At 45.8% G+C, this 19,004-nt stretch overlaps 1 protein-coding gene across 2 annotated transcripts in view; it reads right to left on the bottom strand.

Annotated features, from left to right (window-relative positions):
• Naa35 (N-alpha-acetyltransferase 35, NatC auxiliary subunit) overlaps positions 1-789 on the bottom strand; it is a 47,114-nt gene extending 46,325 nt beyond the window's left edge. The window contains exon 1 of one of the 2 annotated variants that reach the window (XM_051172759.1): positions 767-789. In XM_051172759.1, the coding sequence (XP_051028716.1) occupies positions 767-782 (16 nt within the window). In that variant the 5' untranslated portion in view covers positions 783-789. Of the gene's footprint in view, positions 1-256; positions 280-766 lie in introns of those variants that run through there. The other variant, XM_051172764.1, reaches the window with a different exon arrangement.
• Positions 790-19,004: the final 18,215 nt, after the last annotated feature.

Raw genomic sequence — 19,004 nt, 5'->3', positions numbered from 1 at the left:
TCTCAAGTCTATAGGCAGAACTCCTCTGATTGCATAGGACGGTACTGCAAAAAGACTAGCTTTGTGCAATCAGACCTCACGTTAAACGCCACTGCTGCTCTCATCCTGAGACTCGCACCAGCCAGGACTCACAATTTTTTCCAACTAGTTCAGAGGTCTTCAAGCAATACCACCCCAAGAATCAACTCGGCTTTCAACACTGGCCTCCGGGACCAGAGCCGCCTCCTCCGCTCGGCAGCAGGGGAGCATCCCTCACCTGGCGGGTTTCGCAAGACCCGGGCCTGGCCTCGCCCTGCAGGCGCATCCCCTTAAACCCCGGCCCGCGGACGGAGCGCGGCCGAGGGTGGGTGGGGGGAGGTAGGCGTCTATGCGGTGCCTCGCGGAGAACCGGCACCAGGCGGCCCTCCTCGCCCGGGCGACACGAGCATAGCCCGGCCTCGCGCCGCGCGCCCCCGGCTCCGACCTGAGGCGCGGCAAGCAACCGGCCGCCGGTGCCCGCTCCCCGAGGTCCTCTACACGCGAGTCGCGGGGTTGCGCCGGCCCCACATACGTCTCCCCAGGTACTTCCCCGTCACCACCCGCGCCACCACGCACCGACAGCACCACGAAGATAACGACTCCGACACCTCCGCCGCCTCCGCGGGCCCCTCCGCTCTCAGCCCCGCCCCGCCCCGCCGGCCGCGTGCGCGCATGCGTACACCCTGGACGCGCGACCCCGCCCCCCTCCTCTCGGGACTCCGCACTCCAGCCACGCCCCCTCCTTCACCGAGGCCACCGTACATGAGTCTAGGGTCATCCTCTCTTCTCGCGGGAATTTAACCCATGGCTAGACCAACAAACTAACACTCCATTTCCCTCCTTTCCGGGGGAGACCAGGCAGTGGGCGGGACCGCAGAGAGGCGGAGCCTGGGGGCTTGCAACCCGCCTATTCCGGCGCAGCTTCCGAGAAAACTCTGAAAGGTCACTGTAGGGTGAAGCTGAGGGGTGGAGTTTCCGGTGGAGAGCCTCCTGCCGTGCTGCTCTTTGGTGGTAGCTCAAACTGTGTCTTATAATCACGGCGCAAGGACTTCGTAAGGCAAGAGAAAACAAAACATTTACATCGAGATAGCAATTTCCTTCCAAACTCCGATGTTTTAGGTTTTCCTTAATATGCCAGACCTCAAGCAAATGGATTTTGTGTGGATATGGGTAAAGTAGGGAAAGAACCCAGGTCCTGAATTAATGAGGAAAAAAAAAGATAAAAAAAGAAAGTCACTGCGCCTGGTGGAGGAGCAGTCTATCCTTGAGCTACAGGAACCTCAGTTAGCCATGTGTCCAAAATTTGAGACCTAACCGTGAATAAGAATGCATATCATTGAGTTATATCCTCGAGCTGCAGGTTGATTTTTCTTTAAATTTAAAAAAAAAAAAAATCTTCACATGGAGCGTGATTCCTGAGGACAGGAGCTTCGTTTTTATTAAAACTGCCTTAGCACCAAAGACAGGTAGTTAGTTCTCACTGAATCCATGAAAGATGAGAATGTAGAAAAGAAATTGGTTTGATGATCTTTTGAGACTCCAAAAGAAATCTAGAAAAATGTAAACAGTGAGCTGTCCTGGAAGGTTTGGTTTATATAAACGTGTTTTTGTTTTAATCCCAGGTGTGGGATATGGGGGCTGCTCCAGTTTGTCCACAGCTGATAACTGCCTCCTGAGAGGGCTGTGATATTTGTCAATCGTGAACTACCTCGTGCAGGGGCGTGGTCTTTGTCAGTGGGGATAAAAGCCAGACCCAAAGGGGGGGGAGGGGCTCTAAGGAAGAAGGCTGCTGGTGTATTCCCCCTGCAGCTCCTGGATGCTGTTGGTGGAGTGTGATGAGAAGTTGGAGATGTCTTGAAACGAGGATTGGATTTACCCCCAAAGAATCATACAACCCTAAACAGCAGGGAGCAGCTAAGGAAAACTATGCCCCCTTCTCCCTCCTTTTCCCCTACCTGGTATGGGGGTGTTGTAAGGGATTGGGGTGGAATAGGGAGAGATTTAAGGAACCCAAAAATAAAAATAGTTGGTTAAAAGTACACCAACAGTAAACCATGCATAGTGATGCACACCTGTAAATCCCAGCAGTCAGGTAGGCAGAGGCAGGTGGATCTTTGTAAGTTCAAGGCCAGCCTGGTCTATAAAGTGAGTCCAGGACAACCAAGGCTTCACAGAGAAACCCTGTCTTAAAAAACGAGCAAACAAACAGAAAGTGTAACAAATAATAGTCTTATAAAGATTCATGGGGTGAGCTGGTGAGATGTACCATCTGTTAAGAGCCATTTGTTTTCTTCTAGGGAACATGAGTTTAGTTCCCAACACCCACTCCAGCTCCAGAAGGGCACTAGCATACAGGTGGTGTACGCTCAGACAGACACAGATATACATACACAAAAATACATCTTTACAAAAGAAAAGGATATAAAGCTGTGTGTGTGTGTGTGTGTGTGTGTGTCTCGTTTGCTGGGGATTTAAACAAGGGATAAGTGTTCTATCCTGTGCTAAATCCCTAGTTCCATCTTATATGCTTTTTCACCTCTAGATCATTCATTAACTAAAACAATGTAAATGCCTTGTGAATGTTTGTTGTAGAGTTTAGGGAAAGATCATCCCAATATTCTGAGCATGTTAAGAATATTTTTTTCCACATGTTTTTCAATCCTTAGCTGGATCCGTGGCGAAGAGTCCCTGTATGTGCTGTGCTGGCAATATTTCTGTTTTTTTCATAGTCAAGATTTCTCTAGTCCTGACCACTGGCTTTCAAATGCTAGACGAAGGCACTATGATCCTAACAGGGACTTGCCAAATGCTGACACCACTGGATCCGTCTGGGCCATTTGTCATGAACTGGTTTAGTTTCAGAGAGGAGGTATTTATAACCCAGGGCCTTCATGGGTAGCTTTGCAAACTATAGTGTGGGCATTAAAAGCTCCCCAGGGCCTCACAACCTAGTCCTGCTCTCAAAATCTGCCAGCTGCCAGCCGTTGGGAGTGAAGGAAGAAAGCTGGGACATCAGCAAGGACAAATCTCAACATCCGTTATGACATTTTGCTGAATTTTCTTTTACATGAGAATCCTTCTGCCATCCATGCCAACCCTTCTTCCTAACAACTCTCCCCACTCTCTTTGCTCATCCCAGTCTATGAGTGGATTGAGCAGAGGCAAAAGGGAACTACATGCAACCCGGAAGGAGATGTCAGTCAGGTCTTACGGTTCTTAAGTGTACACCCACTTAAGCGTCACCCTGCCCTTCATCTCCAGAGAGACGCTTCTGTAGTTCTGAATATGCACTGGTGCAGCTATGTCCTGCAAATGATCTAATCCTTTTGGAGTGGTGAGTCTCTCTGTCTCCCCATCTCTTCAGCTGTATTGTCTGCTTTTGCTACCCATTCCCTCTGCCCTTGTGTCTTTTACAGAAATTCACATATTTTCATACCTCCACATTGAATAGATAGCTGATTTTGTGAGTATGTCTGAGCACACTGCATCTCAATGTCCTTGTAAGGCTTTGTATTTTTGAGGTATTAGGAATGGGATAAGTGATCTGCCACTCTGCTGCATCTCCAGCCAGTTTTCTACTTTTTATTTTCAGACAGGGTCTTACTATATAGGCCAGTCTGGACTTGAACTTGTAATTCTCCTGCCTAGCTCTCTCCTGCAACCAAGATCACAGGCCTGTGCCACCAAGCCCAACAGGTGACAGACTATGTCATTTGCCATGTTGTAAGAATCAAAGTTTTACACTGGACACGATGACACACACCTGTCATCCCAGCACTTGGGAGACAGAAGCTGCCGGATCTCTGTGAGTTCATGGCCAGCCTGGTCTACAAAGCAAGTCCAGGACAGCCAAAGCTACACAGAGAAACCCTGTCTTGAAAATGAAAAAACAAAATCAAACAAAATCACATAATGTATTAATCTTCTCAATGTTCTGCTCTCTCCGTTGTTAGGAACTTCTTGTCTCGTATACTTGGCTCCATATAAGAGCAGGGTTAAGCCTGGCGATATTGGCGCACGCCTTTACTCTCAGCACTCAGGAGGCAGAGGCAGGTGGATCTCTGTGAGTTCGAGACTAGTCTGGTCTACAAAGGGAGTCAGTCCAGGACAGGCATGGCTACACAGAGAAACCCTGTGTAGACCCATCACCACCACCACCACCAAAAAGGGTAGGGGTTAGAACTTTATTTTTTCACATCCAGGGACTATTTGACAGCGGTGGAGCCACTTTAAACATTATATGAAGGAAGAGATCTTTATGCTGCTGACTTTTAAAAATCCTGCTTATTGGCTTTAGTTCTTAAAGCGGTTATCGTGCTTTGTGTGTCTGTATTTCACCAGTATTCAGCACAGCTGAGGAAAGAGATGTTTTAGGTTGCCTAAAAGGCAGTCCTTCTGGTGCTTGAGATTTGGGACACCCTTCTAGAATGCTTGTCAGAACCAGTAAGATATAAAATCCAATATTTAAAAATAAATTGAACCAAATGCATGAGACCCCGTTGTCGTGAGCTGGGAGTGGCGAGGAAACGCAGGAACCTTAGATGCATGGGCACACATGCAGTAAAGCTGGGATCAGGCTGGGAGTTTTCCAACCTGCTGCAACCTAGAACCTCAGCGCGTTTATTGCATACAGCATGGGGAAGAAGGGGTAAGACAAAACCACCCACAACAAATGTAAAAAGCCAGGTACAAGATACGTATGGCCTAAAAAATATATTTTGTTGGTCAAGATAAAGACCAAGAAAAGGTTAAAAAGAGAAACAAACATACAAGCTGCCTACATAGGTACAAGATACCTACTATATACATAGCCCTGAGATAAAATGAGAATCTATCTGATGTTTATTTAAAACTTAATGCCTTTTTTTCTGCTCAGGACAACTGGCTTGTTTCTAAAATGGAAAACATTTTCTTGGGAAACAGGTTGCAGCCTAGCTTATACACCAAGCACCACAGAGCCCAAAAGAGGACATTTCGAACTACACAATCTTATTTTGATTCCAATATGATAACTGTATGTTCATTGTTAATGGTGATGTTATATTTCATCTTTTAAAAAGGTCAAAATAAAACAGACCTAGATAAAAGAAAGACTGCTAACTCCTTTAATCCCAGCACATAGGAGGCAGAGAAGGTAGGAGGGCTCTGTGGGGTGGAGGCCAGCTTAGTCTACATAATGGGTTCTAGGCCCATTAGAGCCACACAAAGAAACCCTGGCTCAAAAAGAAAACAGTGCACAAACATTAACATTGTTTATAATTTTCACAGTACTTAGCTGACAAGTACTTACAAAGGAGGCCAAAGCAGGAAGATATCTGTGAGTCCCAGGCCAGCTAGGGCTTCAGAGAGAGAGGGGGGTGAGGGGGGTGGGGCAGAGAGAGAGAGGGAGAGAGAGAGAGACCTTGTCCCAAAAAACAAAACAACAAATTTGGCTCGCAACTACTTAAAGAACACAATGGAAACTTGAAAGCCATGGTCTTCTCTGCTTACAAAACTAGTTTTTTTTAGACTAGATAGCTTAACTTTGGGGAGGGGGAGGTTCTCATGTAAATCCTGTCTGTCTCAGAAATGTAGCTATCAAAACTAGAAACCTGTGTCTAGTAAACTGCAGTTGCTTCAGCTGGAGGCAAGTTTTACCTTTAAAGTCAATAGAAGTTACACACTTATGTTGGAAACTAATTTTTAAACCTCTTTTGTCCTTGAAGGAGTAATTTACATTAGCAAGGCAAACTTGTAAACCTAAGGACCTTAAAATTAGCTGGACGGTGGTGGCACAGGCCTCTAATCCTAGAACTTGGAAGTCTGAGCACAGGCAGGCAGATCTCTGTGAGTTCGAGGCCAGCATGGTCTACAATGCTAGTCCAGGACAGTTGGACAGGTGTGAGCTGCCACCCAGGAGACTCTCGACAGCTGGACAGGTGTGAGCTGTTGCCCAGGAGACTCTCAACAGCTGGACAGGTGTGAGCTGCTGCCCAGGAGACTCTGAACAGCTGGACAGGTGTGAGCTGCCACCCAGGCAGACTCACAACAGCTGGACAGGTGTGGGCTGCTGCCCAGGAGACTCTCGACAGCTGGACAGGTGTGAGCTGCTGCCCAGGAGACTCTCGACAGCTGGACAGGTGTGAGCTGGTGCCCAGGAGACTCTCGACAGCTGGACAGGTGTGAGCTGGTGCCCAGGAGACTCTCGACAGCTGGACAGGTGTGAGCTGCTGCTCAGGAGTGAGCTGCCGCCCAGGCAGACTCATGACAGTTTAAATTGCCCACGTTCAGAATGCTGGTTGGGGAGACCTGGGGCAATTTAGAGGAGTTTCTGTTCTAGGCAGCTTTTCTGTGACTGTGATAGACACCATGACCAGAAGCAAGTTTGAGAGCCTTACAGGTTACCTTCTGTCATGTAGAGATGCCAGCACAGGGCAGACCCTCAAGGCAGGAACTGAAGTGGAGACCACAGTGGACACTGCTCCCCAGTTTGCTCAGCCACTTTTCCTATATAAGCCAGATCCACCTGCCTAAGCATGGTACTGCCCACAGGGCAGTGGGCAACCTACACCAATTAGCAATCAAGAATGCCCATAGACCTGCCTGCAGGCCCAATCAGCTGATGCAATCTCTCAGTTGAGATGCCTTCTTCCCAGGCCTGTCTAGGTTTGTATCAAGCTGACAAGAGCTAACCAGGGGACCATAGGCTCCTCTGTGTGCTTTGTAGCTCAGTCGTCATGTATGCTGCATTCAGTATTCTTACCAGGAAATAATAAGCATGCTTCTTGTACAATCTCCAAATAATGTCTGTATTAGATAAATGTATAAAATAAATGCATATAGATAGTTTTACCTTTTAACAGTTAAAATAGTAGTGGTGAATGTTTGATTATTTTAACACTCCAGCTCGTGTACATTACTCAGGTCTTTGCTCCCATTGACAATTAAGAGAACTGAGCTCCCAAGAGGTTCCACAAAACCACACAAGGAAACAGAAGCAAGGGCTAGAGGCTCATATCCCCAGGGAGCATCTCATGGGGACCTGAACTGCCGTTTGAGCCTAGGGCTCAGCTTAGCCTTATTGACCAATGTCACTAAGCATGGACCACCCCAACCACCAAAGAAGAATCAAGCAACAGCAAAAGCCATTTAAAACCCTCCCTTTCTATTACTGGGCACAAGTGTTCTGAACTTTTCTGCAGAAATGCAAAGTGTGTCCAGATCCATATGGGTATTGGGTTGTGCATGCTGTCAGCCCGCAGACGTATGTATGTATGTATGTATGTACGTACGTACTTATATATACATACACATATATAACATTTTTCTATTTTTGTTTTTTATTTTAATTTACATAGATTTTCTGTCTGGAGTCAGTCTTGAGAGTTCTAATTTAGCTTGGTGGTGGGGTAGATTACATATTCTTCAGCACAGGAAATGAGAGAATAAGAGAAGATATATTTGAAGATGCATTTTGCTAAAAATTAAAAATTAGGGGCCAGAGAGATGGCTCAGAGGGTAAAAACACACTATTCTGACAGAGGACTGAGTTTGGTCCTTGTGTTGAGCAATTTATATTTGTTTGTAACTCCAATTCCAAGGCATCTGATGCCCTTGTCTGTCCTCTGTGGTCTCTATGGGCACCTGCACACACATGCACATGCCCCCCTCACACATACTTATACTTAAAAATTAAAGATAATAAAACCTTCTAAATGTAGAAGATAGGGTTTCTCTGTGTAACAGCCCTGGATGTTCTAGACTCACTTTGTAGACCAGGCTGGCCTTGAACTCACTGAGATCCACCTGCCTTTGCCTCCCAGTGCTGGGATTAAATGCATGTGCCACCAAGTCTAGCTCTATCTATCTATCTTAATCAATATATATCATCTATCAACTATCTATCTAAATCACCTATCAACTACCTACTATCTATCTACCTATCTATCTATATTGAAAAGGGCTTTATTAGAATGGCTTACAGGCTGTGGTCCAGCTAGTCCAACAATGGCTGTCTATAACCAGAGGTTCAAGACTCCAGTAGTTGCGCAGTCCATAAGGCTGGATGTCTCAGCTAGTCTTTAGTAGACAGTGGAATCCTGAAGAATAGGCTCTAAAGCTAGTGACAGAATCTGTCCTGTATGTTAGTGAGCTATGTATGTACAAACTAAAACTATAAACTGTGACACTGCAAAGCACCCCATGTAACATGAGCTTCTGAGTAACATTAAAATGAGGGTCAGCAGAGGTCAACATTCTTTTCTTGTTACCTTTGTCTTCCAACTGTGAGTTGTCTCTGGATATGCACACTAGTGGATAACTAAGACACTGGGTGTGGTGGCGGTATGTAGTCACAGTGCTTGGCAGGTAGGAGCAGGATTTCAGGGCCATCCTACCTACTAAGTGAGTTCAAGGCCAGCCTGGGCTACATTAAGACTCTGTCTCAAAAAGATAAAAAAAAAAAAAAAAAAAAAAAAAAAAAAAAAAAAAAAGAAAGTATTAATAGAGTAAGCACTTTATAAAAATTTTTAAAATGTACAAAAAGCTATTTTTATAACAACACCAGTTTTAAGTGAGTTTTTCTGTTTGCATAATTGTAAATAAGAGTATAAGGTATATTTAGGGGGTTACAGTTATCGACCTTTTACCAAAATCTAATTTGGATTTTCTATAAACTACAATATTGTATTTGCACTTAATTTTTCTATTACGGTAAAAATCATTCAGCCATCTTTAAATCCCAACTCAAAAGGTGACCTTTTCTAAGCAGAGAGCCACTCTACATGTGCCTTCTCTAGAGAGCTCACATGTGGTTTAAAGTGTCCGTGCGGGCTAACCCTTCCATGGAACCCATTGCTTGACTTTCATCCCGAAGAACTTTTCTTCAACAGCTTTGCCGATACAAGGAACCACAAGCTCTGGCTCTATTTCTTTTCCCGGAAGCTTTTTAGGCTCTTATTTTAGACTTGATAGTGTCTAGATGCCAAAAGGGAGTGCCAATGAGTTAGAGACTGCAGCTTCGTTCACTCATTACCGGGGCTGTGTGCCATCCTGCCTTGCTCACAGAGCTCACTTGGTTCCCATGATGGCAATCCTGGAGGAACACACGCCACTCAAGTAGGAAAGGATTTAACAAACAAAGGCGGCCTATCAGAACCTGCTCTCAAGGAGACTATCCCTGTGGTCAGGGACTCCTAAGTCTGAATATGCTTGATCAGAATCTCCCAGGGTGATGGCTTGGGGTTTCCCGTGCTGTGATCAAACACCAGGACTAGAAGCCACTTGGGGAGGAAAGGGTTCATTTTGCTTACACTTCTGTGCTCCAGTTTACCATGGAAGGCAGTCTATTCAGGACAGGGCAGATGCCTGGAGGCAGGAGCTGGTTCAGAGGCTATGGAGGAGAGCTGCTTACTACCTTGCTCAGCCAGCTCCCTTGTAGCACCCAGGCCCACCAGCCAATGGGTGGCCCCGCCCACAGTGGGCTAGGCTAATCAATAACTAATTAAGACAATGCCCTACAGCCTGATCTTATGGAGGCATTTTCTCAGTTGAGGTTCCCAAAACTCAGATGACTCTAGTTCGTACCAAATTGACATACAAGTAGGCAGCACAGGTGATCTCAGGGATGTCTCACTGTGGATAGAAGAGTCCTGAGCAAACGGAGAACTTAGACCAGCTCCTGTCAGCTGCATCAGGCTGCTGGCTGTATGTGCACAGCGCATGCCACAAGTCAGGAGCACAGTGAGACGTTCCCCAACTTGTCTCAAGGTGAAATGTGATGTGACTGCTTTCAGCTGATGACATGGAAGCTGTGGAGTGTCTCAGTCCCTGTTCTGTTGCTGTGAAAAGATGCCATTGCCATGGCAACTCTTGTAAAAAGAAAGCTTTTCTCTGGGGCTGGCTTACAGTTCAGAGGTTTAGTCCATTGTCATCATGGCACTGGCACACAGGCAGACATGATGTTGGAGAGGTAAGTGAGAGTCCTACATCTGGATCTGCAGACAGCCAGAAGAGAGTGCCACACTGGCCTGGCTTGAGCATGTGAGGCCTCAAAGTCCTCCCCCATGTGACATACTTCCTTCAACAAGGCCACACCTCCTAATTGTGCCACACTCTATGAGCCTATGGGCGGCATTTTTATTCAAACCACCACAGGCATGGGCTCACCCTCTAAAACTGTAAGCCACCTCCCTATTACATGCTTTCTTTTTTAAAAAAGATTTATCTATTATTTATACAGTATTCTGCCACCATGTGCACCTGCCCGCAACAGGAAGGCACTGGATCTCATTACAGATGGTTGTGAGCCACCATGTAATTGCTGGGAATTGAACTCAGGACCTTTGGAAGAGCAGACTTCTTACCTCTGAGCTCTTAAATGCTTTTTTTATTCAATATTTTTTATTTTTTACATATACATTTATATTACTACACATATATACAATAAACTACCTACAGCAAGAAGAACCATGACACAATCAGGAATTATATAAATGTTACATTCTTAGTCTTTTGGCTATTTGTATTTGGAAACCTTGAAGAAAACATCTTTCCTATCCTGGTGCATCTAAAATTCTGAATGTAAATCAATACATAACATATCTTGTCATTATCAACTTAAAACATCCATCTAGACCTAAAAACATCTTAAGCCCTAAACAACTAAGCTTAATTGTGAAGCTAAACTATTTGATCTTCAACCCCATCAAAGAGTTAAGAAGGAATAAAATTGATTACCTGAGTGAACCAGAAGTGCAGGTTAGCAGCTTCCAAAGTGCAATCAATCAAAGACACTGACACCTGTTATATTTTAAAATAGCCTTAGTTAACCTGGGGCAGGGCGGATATCAATCCCCTAAACTACTTCCCATAGTGGGGCAGGTATCCCATACCATCCCATACCTGCCCCAATCCCATGCCATCTGTTTCTAATAATTTCTATCAAGCTACCTCCCATCCATAATGTTCTTCGTCTGGGCCAAAACCTCCATCCACACCAGCCATGTGCTTCTCCTCCACCTAACTCGTGGCGGCCTTCCTTCTTCCTCCCTGCTCTCCAGTCTCTCTTCTTCCCAAGATTCTCTCTGTCTCCCCCAGCCCAGGAACATTAGCTATGCCTATCCCATTTGCTCTGCCCAGATGTGATGGCCTTTTATTTGTCAAACAGGTTAGACTCTTAGGCAAGGTATGTCACAGAGACAACAAACAGTAGTTAGCATCAAAATACATCAGACCAACTTCCAACACTTCTCTAACCAGAGCTGATGACACTACAGACATAAACATAATTACTTAGAAGTCCATGTGAGAGACACACTGTGTCCATTTAGCATTATCACAGTGGTACCTTCCCTACTAGGGTCTATGACATCCCAGCCACAGTCTTGACCAAGTTTACAGTACCAGATGTGAGTTATCTAGTGAAGACTGAGCCTCACATCCAGCCAGCAGGCATTGGCTATTCCCATAACAGATGTGACACTATTGCACCAGTGGGCAAATCATGCCTATTTGGTCAATAATGTAGAGTGCCCAGATTAGAGCTGAGTAACATTGTCGATGACAATTTTTCCCCAGCAACCTCCATTAGAGAGGCTGGCGCTGTGAGGGTAGCCCTCAGGGTCAATTTTCTTCTATTATAGCACATCTTACTTGCTTTTGTTGTTGTTGTGATGAAATATAACTATGTGATTCTAACCAGTCATTTAGTGTTATGGATTCTTATTCAACAAAGATGTGAGTTTTTCCCTGGAACTTTTAGTTTGGGAAAAAGAAAAGAAAAGAACAAAATCACAGGAGATGTTAAAGAGATGACTCACTCATTCAGAGCATTTTCTGCTCTTACAGAGGAACTGGGTTCAGTTCTCAACACCTACATGGTAGCTAAAAATCAACTACAGTTCCATTCTAGGAGTTCCGATGCCTTCTTCTGCAGGAATCAAGTACCCATGGCATATATGCGTATGTGCATACATCATACACATAAAAATAAGTTTTTGTTTTTTTTTTTAAGATGAGCAGTTGGGGGCTGGAGAGATGGCTCAGAGGTTAAGAGCACTGACTGTTCTTCCGGAGGTCCTGAGTTCAATTCCCAGCAACCACATGGTGGCTCACAACCATTTATAATGTGATCTGATGCCCTCTTCTGGCCTGCACGTGTATATGCAGGCAGAGCACTGTAAACACAATAAATAAAACTTAAAAACAAAAACAAAAACCCTATTTAAAAAAAAAAAGATGAGGGTTTAGAGCACTGCCTGTTCTTCCAAAGGACCCGAGTTCGATTCCCAGCACCCACATGGCAGCTCACAACTGTCCGTAACTCCAAGATCTGACACGACACCCCACACCAACGTACACAAATTAAAATTAAATAAACTATAAAAAAAAAAATGAAGCTGGGCAGTGGTGCATGCCTTTAATCCCAGCACTTGGGAGGCAGAGGCAGGAGGATCTCTTTGAGTTCAAAGCCAGCCTGGTCTACAGAGAGAGTTCCAGGACAGCTAGAGCTGTTACACAAGGAAAGCCTGTCTCAAAAAACAAAACAAAACAAAACCAGGTTCAGGGCCGCTTTACAGTTTACCTTGGAAGATCGCTGGTCTCCTTATTAGCCATTCCTTTCCCACCTTCGTGTCCACTTGATCTAACAGCCCTGTGACTATCAGGTAAATGCCTTCTCAGTCAGTCAGTCTGTCTGCTGTCTGTTTCTCCCTCTTCCCCTTTCTTCCCTTGGCCCCCTTTTAAGACAGGGTATCACTATGTAGCTCTGACTGCCCTGGAACTCCATATGTAGACCAAGCTGGCCTGGAACTGTGCACTTCTAGGCACAGTTCAGTGAAGCTTTTAAAAATGCATTAGCTCAGGAGACCCCCCCCCCCACTTACCTCCCACCACCTCCCAAGCTAAGAGTGCCAGCAGACAGCATGTGAGACCTGTATCAGGGATTTGCCCACTTCACGATAACCATTTGCCAAAAGTTTCCATCAGGACACATGGAAAGTGTCTTTCCTTGTGGGCTTTGTTTTGTTTCCATAAACCCTTTGCGTAATGACTTCCTTATTGGAACATGGAATTAGGGCTACTCTAAATCTGTTCCTGAGCATGGTCACTCATATTCGGCACCAAGAAAAACTGTTTCTTATCCATTTTGAGGTAAAAGCTGGTTTGGGGTTTTTATTTTGTCTGTCTGTGGTGGTGTCCTTTTAGACACTATTTTCATTTTGGGTTCCTTAAGTCTCTTTCTCTCCCCAATCCCTTTCAACACTTCAAAACAGGTAGGAGCGAAAGAAGGTCAGTGGGGAGAGGGGGCGGAGTTCTCTTTAGCTGCTTCCTGCTGTTTAGGGCCGTTGGGTTTTGGGGGGGAAAGTCCAATGTTCGCTTCAGGACATCGCTGAGTTCTTCTCATCATATTCTGCACCAACAGCGACCGGGAGCAGCAGAGGGAAAACACCAGCAGCCACCTTCTTCCTCAGAGCACCCCCCCCCCCCCCATCTCTCTTCGGGGCTGGCTTTTGTCCCCACTGACAATGACCACGCCCTTTCATGAGGTAGTTCCCAGCTGAGAAACATCATGTGCCCTCTCAGGAGGCAGTTATCAGCTGTGGACAAACTGGAGCAGCCCCCATAACCCCCACCTGGGATTATAACAAAAACATGTTTACATACAAATCAAGACTCTGACAACGCATCTGTTTGTCTATCTGTCGTCTTTTTATTGCATAGACAGTGACAGCTTATCCTTTCACAGGCTGGTGGCCTTCCAGGACTGCTCTATGAGCTAATAGCCAAGATCACTGCTAATGCATAGGGAAAAGGCCTTAGGGTGGGGCTGTTCTCAGAAAGACCAGTTTGTGCTTCAAACCCAACAGAATCTAAGGCACATCCACTAGAGAGAACACTTTCATTTTCAGGAGTCATGTGTGTGCTGGAGTGTAGGAAGCACACTAGGGATGGAGAACCAAGTGCAAGTCCAAAAGGCTATTTACAAAGCCATATAATAAATAGTGTAAGCATATGAGAAAACAAAGCTGGGAGAGAGAAAGGCTAAAGGCCCTGCCACGGCCCCTGAATCGCACCACTGGCACAGGTGCAGAGGCACTCCAGGGATCTAACACACAATGCCGGGTGACGATTCACAAGGCTCATGAGGCATACCACACACACAAATTGTATCTCGAACAATGACAGGTGAGAGCACATAAGAAAAATCCTGCACTGAGAAAATGAGACCAAACCCCATGCCGCAGGCAGGAAAGGCCCTAGTCTCTGTACAGCAGGCTTGGAGGAACTGCAGAGCTCTGTTGGTTCTGGTCCACTTCCTCTGCCTTGGAAGTGTACCCACCCACAATTCCCCCTGAAACCATATGTCTCTGCTCTGTTCCTTCTTTGGGGACACAGTACCTGGAACCCTTCCAGATGTCACAGAATTAAAATCTGTTTTCTGCTGTCTCACCTCTGTTACTGTAGCCTTGTATTTATTCAAGTCCAGAACATTCTTGGGGCATTTATCCAAGTTCTGAGCTATTCCATCAGAGTCAACTCTTTTGTGACCTAGTTCATTTTCATTAACATTATTACAAAATTGTGTTTCCTGCCAAGGCATATCTCCTTCGGGTTAAAGGCCCAATATCTATAAATTCATTTGACAAATTGTAATTTAGCTCAAATGAGTGGCTCCTAGCCTGAGAATTCTGTGTGTCTGGTTGTGCCTGCTGCAGTGCAGATGTTGTGGGGGGGTAGGCAGTTATGTAAGTTATTTTATATTGAGGGTCACTGGGCATGCCTGTACTTCTGCTCCATTGTAACTTTAACCATTTTTCAAATTGTTATTTTGTTTTTTTGTATATTTGTTTGTTTTTGGATTTTTGAGACAGGGTTTCTCTGTGTAGCCTTGGCTGTCCTAGACTCACTTTGTAGACCAGGTTGGCCTCGAACTTGCATGGATCTGCCTGCCTATGTCTCCCAAGTGCTGGGATTAAAAGTGTGTGCCACCACACCCAGCACTCAAGTTGTTATTTTGTTTCTACCTTGAACTACCCAGAGCCACCAAGTTGCTGTTAAAAATATATTTTAAAAACTATATTTATGTATACTGATGTTTGTGTGTATGTGAATCACATGTGTGCAGTACCTGTGATGGCCAGGAGAGGGCATCAGATTCCCCCTAAAATGGACGGTTGAGTTGGCTTGTGGGTTCTAGGAATAGGACCCATACGCAGAGTTATCTCTCAGACCCCAACCAATTGATTAAAACAACAACAGCAGCAGCAGCAGCAGCAACAATAACAACAACAACAAAAACCTTCAATTTGTGATTTTTTTTTTGTCCTACTCCTATAAAAACATGATGAAATTGTTACCACATTGCAGTGTAGTATTTGGGGTTACCTGAGTGTATGTTGCTGGGAGGTGAAGTGTGTGTGTGTGTGTGTGTGTGTGTGTGTGTGTGTGTGTGTGTGTGTGTGTTTTGTTGTTGTTGTTGGAGATTGGTCTGATATATTCTGATACTAATTGCTGGCTCACAAGATCTTGTTACTGCCCTGAACCTTGCCTCCCTGATTAGCTGAATAAATATACCTGGGCAAGGCAGAAGGAAGGGGAGGAACCAAGGTCCCAAGGGCTTTTGGAAGAGAGAATTGTGGGAGAAAAGAGACAGGAGGGAGGAAGAGGAAGGAGAATCGCCATGGGATAGAAATAGTCACGTGGCCCCAGAGGAGGAACTCTGAAGTTCCTCATGGAAAGAGATGGAGAGCATTAGCAAGTGTTTTGGGATTATGGGTGGGAAGTAGCACAAATAAAAATTATTAGAAGCAGATGGCGTGAGATGGAGACTGGGAGTTACCGGAGGACAGCTTAGGAGGTCATACCTGCCTTGCCCTAGGTAAAGGCTTGTTTTAAAATACTTCAGGTGTCTGTATTTTCATTGATTGCTAGTGGGTTAGAAAATGCCGCTGTATTAATAATCATAGGGCTAATAATAAACATTGATTAGACCCTACCATTAAATTAACAGCAACAGAGAGACAGAGAGAGACAGAGAGACAGAAACAGACAGAGATGTGTATGTGTGTGCGTGCGCGCGTGTGTATTTGGATACCATTCACTGTTTTTGCACATACAAAGTATGAAAGATGTTCTTCAACCTTATATATATATGTCCAGGAATATGCCTGTCTACACAGGCTGGCAAGACTTTCTCTATAAATGTGTGTCTAATGTGTATAATTTCTCCAGTAAAGGCAGCTGCTTTCTTTGAGGAGAGACACTGTTCTGAAATGATTTCCACTGCTCTTCTTACTGCCTTGAGTCCTCCAGCTCTCTTAGCTTTGCTTATCTCCTGCTAGTGCTAATTGGCTTTGCACTCATCAGGGGTGACCTACTGCCTTCAGTGTTAATCCAACAGCTTATGTGAGCACTGCCTAGGAAACGGACATCTTCCGTAGGACCTATTCTTCTGTGCTGGATGGTAATTGGTCTGGTGGGATCTTTGGTAAAAGTGGAATGGACACTTTGCCAGGGGAAGTAGACCTGGTCATCTGGATCCACTTGCTTGTTCGGGTCCAATCTCACCACAGCCATGTGAGTCCAGCATTATTTGAAAAGTGTCCTTCTGGCTTCCAAGCATGATGACTCACAGGGAGGAAAGGCTGGTACTAGAGAGCGCTCCGAGGGTGCCTGTGGCTTGTCACTGCTGTCAGTAAATAGCTGCGCTTCCCAGATTTGGCTGCTCTCAATAGAGCCAGGGACAGCCAACCTGTCTCACGGGGCCAGTCCAGAGGTGGTGAAGATGCGTGGACTATTATGGGTTCAGGAGGACTCTACAAAGGCGACGTAGGTATACCATCAAGATGGGAGCAGAGATGCTTCCAGTGACCTACTTCCTGCCGGGAGGCCCCCCTCCTCAAGTTTCCCCACCTCCCAGCGGTGCCACCACCTGGGGACAGTCCAGACCCAAACTATAATACTTATGATTACTTGTGTATGAGACCCCAGCAACAGCCGCGTGGAAGAGACGGCAACGGCAGAGTGTGTAGCCTTCTGAACCCTACCTTTGGAGTTTTGGCTTAGACTGGCCCTTAGCTGTTCCCACGCAGCTCCAAAACTGTGTGTGTGGTGGTGGTGGTGGTGTGTGTATGTGTGTGTGAGGGAAGTTCCAACCCTTTAATTGTCTAGTTGGTCCCCCCCAACAACCAGGCTTCCTTCGGAGGGTATCCAGGTGCCCCTAGCCACCCACCACCATCTCATTAGAATCCAAAAACCCCCACAGCATCTAAGAGACTGGAAGAGTTTTTAGGAACTCCAGCAAGAACCTAGAGGAATGGTGACTTTATAGTGACATCATATGCCCTTGAGTGGGTTTCTTGTGAAGAGCCTGTGAGTCATTCTGAGTTCCTAACAACGTAGAAGGGAGTTGTGGAAGTATTTTACCCGTGTTCCAGAATTTGAGGTGGTTAGTTGACCTTGCTGTAGGCCTGAAGGAAGCCCGGGAATCCCAAGTCTAGAGTTGTCTGGCAAAGGGAAGATTCTTACAAAAGGAGAGCTGGGAGCGTTTTAGACAGTGCCCAGATATTTTAGAGACAGTATGTTTCAAGACACAGAGAAAGAGAAACATTTAGCTGGCTTACAAGCAGGTGTGTAGGAGTTGATGGCAGTCCTGCTGGACGGCAGCCCTGTGTGTGGCCCCTGAAGGACAGCAGTGAGGGGAAACCCTCCCAGTGGGAGGGACAGGGAAGACTGTATCTGTCAGCCAGAAGGATGGCCTTGCTGCCACTTCACTCACAGTTGCAAATCCTTTAGTCTGAGGGGTCTGAAGGGCCAGAGGCTTGGAAGGATTAAGACAAAGTCTGGTGGCAAGGAAGTTAGGGAAGGAGTTGTGTGGATGGATTGGTCTCTCTCGAACAGGCACGGACAGTTGTGTTTCATAACGGGAGCTCAGAAAGGGCATGCGCTGCAGTGGAGGCTCGGAAAAGCCGGCTTCATCGCCATAGAGATCATCGGCCTTTCTGCCCAGCTATCACCACGTGAGCTCCAGTGGATCTAGTCACACAAAACGTGGCTACCATGGCCAAGGTGGAAGGCACTCGGATCCGCTGTTAGTAAGGCTCACTTTGGTTAGTGCTGCAGCCGAGACCCTAACCTATCCGCAAGGGGCAGCGTCTGCAACACTTGTCCATAGAGCACACCGGCATAACCGTGGCCATAGCTACGGCAGTTTCACAGTGAGGTGCGGAAATCCAGGGAAATGTTCCCTGTTCCCACCATCAACAGCTTTCCCTAGCACCCTGCCAAATAGATTTCCAGAAAGTTTCCATCAGATTTTACCTGTTAAGTGCCATAGCAATTTTCTTAGCCATCCAGGGAGGGGCAGCTGTGCCCTGTCCACAGTCTGGCTTTCAGACCTGGTGACTGATAGAACTATGGAGTAACTAGACTCTCTCACTGATCTGAGTAACACTGGCCTGAAATATCTTTCCATTGTGATGAGGAAAATCAACATATGGTCTAATTCTGAGGAGATGGATGTGTCCCTGAAAGATTTTTGTCTAAACTTGTAATTAACGTGGCAAAGTATTAACCTAGCACACATGAAAACCTGAGTTTGCTGATGGGCACTGCCTAAGCTTGGCAGCCTACACCTGTGTTCACAGCCAACAATCAGAGAGCGGAGGGCAGGAGGATTGGAACTTCAAGGTCAACCTGGCTACATAGTCTTCACTCTGGGCTACAGGAGACCCTATTTCGTGAACAAACTAAAGCAAATCTATGACAATTTGCTTCTTTCATTAACGTTCTGAAGCTGAAAATGCCATTTAAAATGCCTTTTCTTCAGAATTTGAAAAATCTAGTTCTCTGCAGAGGTGGAAGACTGACCGAAGGAAGGTGTCACTGAGGAGACAGGACTTCCCCATGTTTGCCCTTGGTTCAGTTGGTTCTGTGGCTGCTTTAAAGCCTCAAGAAGAATTCACATTTGCAAGTGTTTCATGACTTAGCCTTTGCCTTTACATACA

The sequence above is a fragment of the Acomys russatus genome, chromosome 3 (assembly GCF_903995435.1).
Source record: "Acomys russatus chromosome 3, mAcoRus1.1, whole genome shotgun sequence".
NCBI classification, from domain to species: Eukaryota; Metazoa; Chordata; class Mammalia; order Rodentia; family Muridae; genus Acomys; species Acomys russatus.
This window is presented reverse-complemented; position numbering and strand designations above follow the sequence as displayed.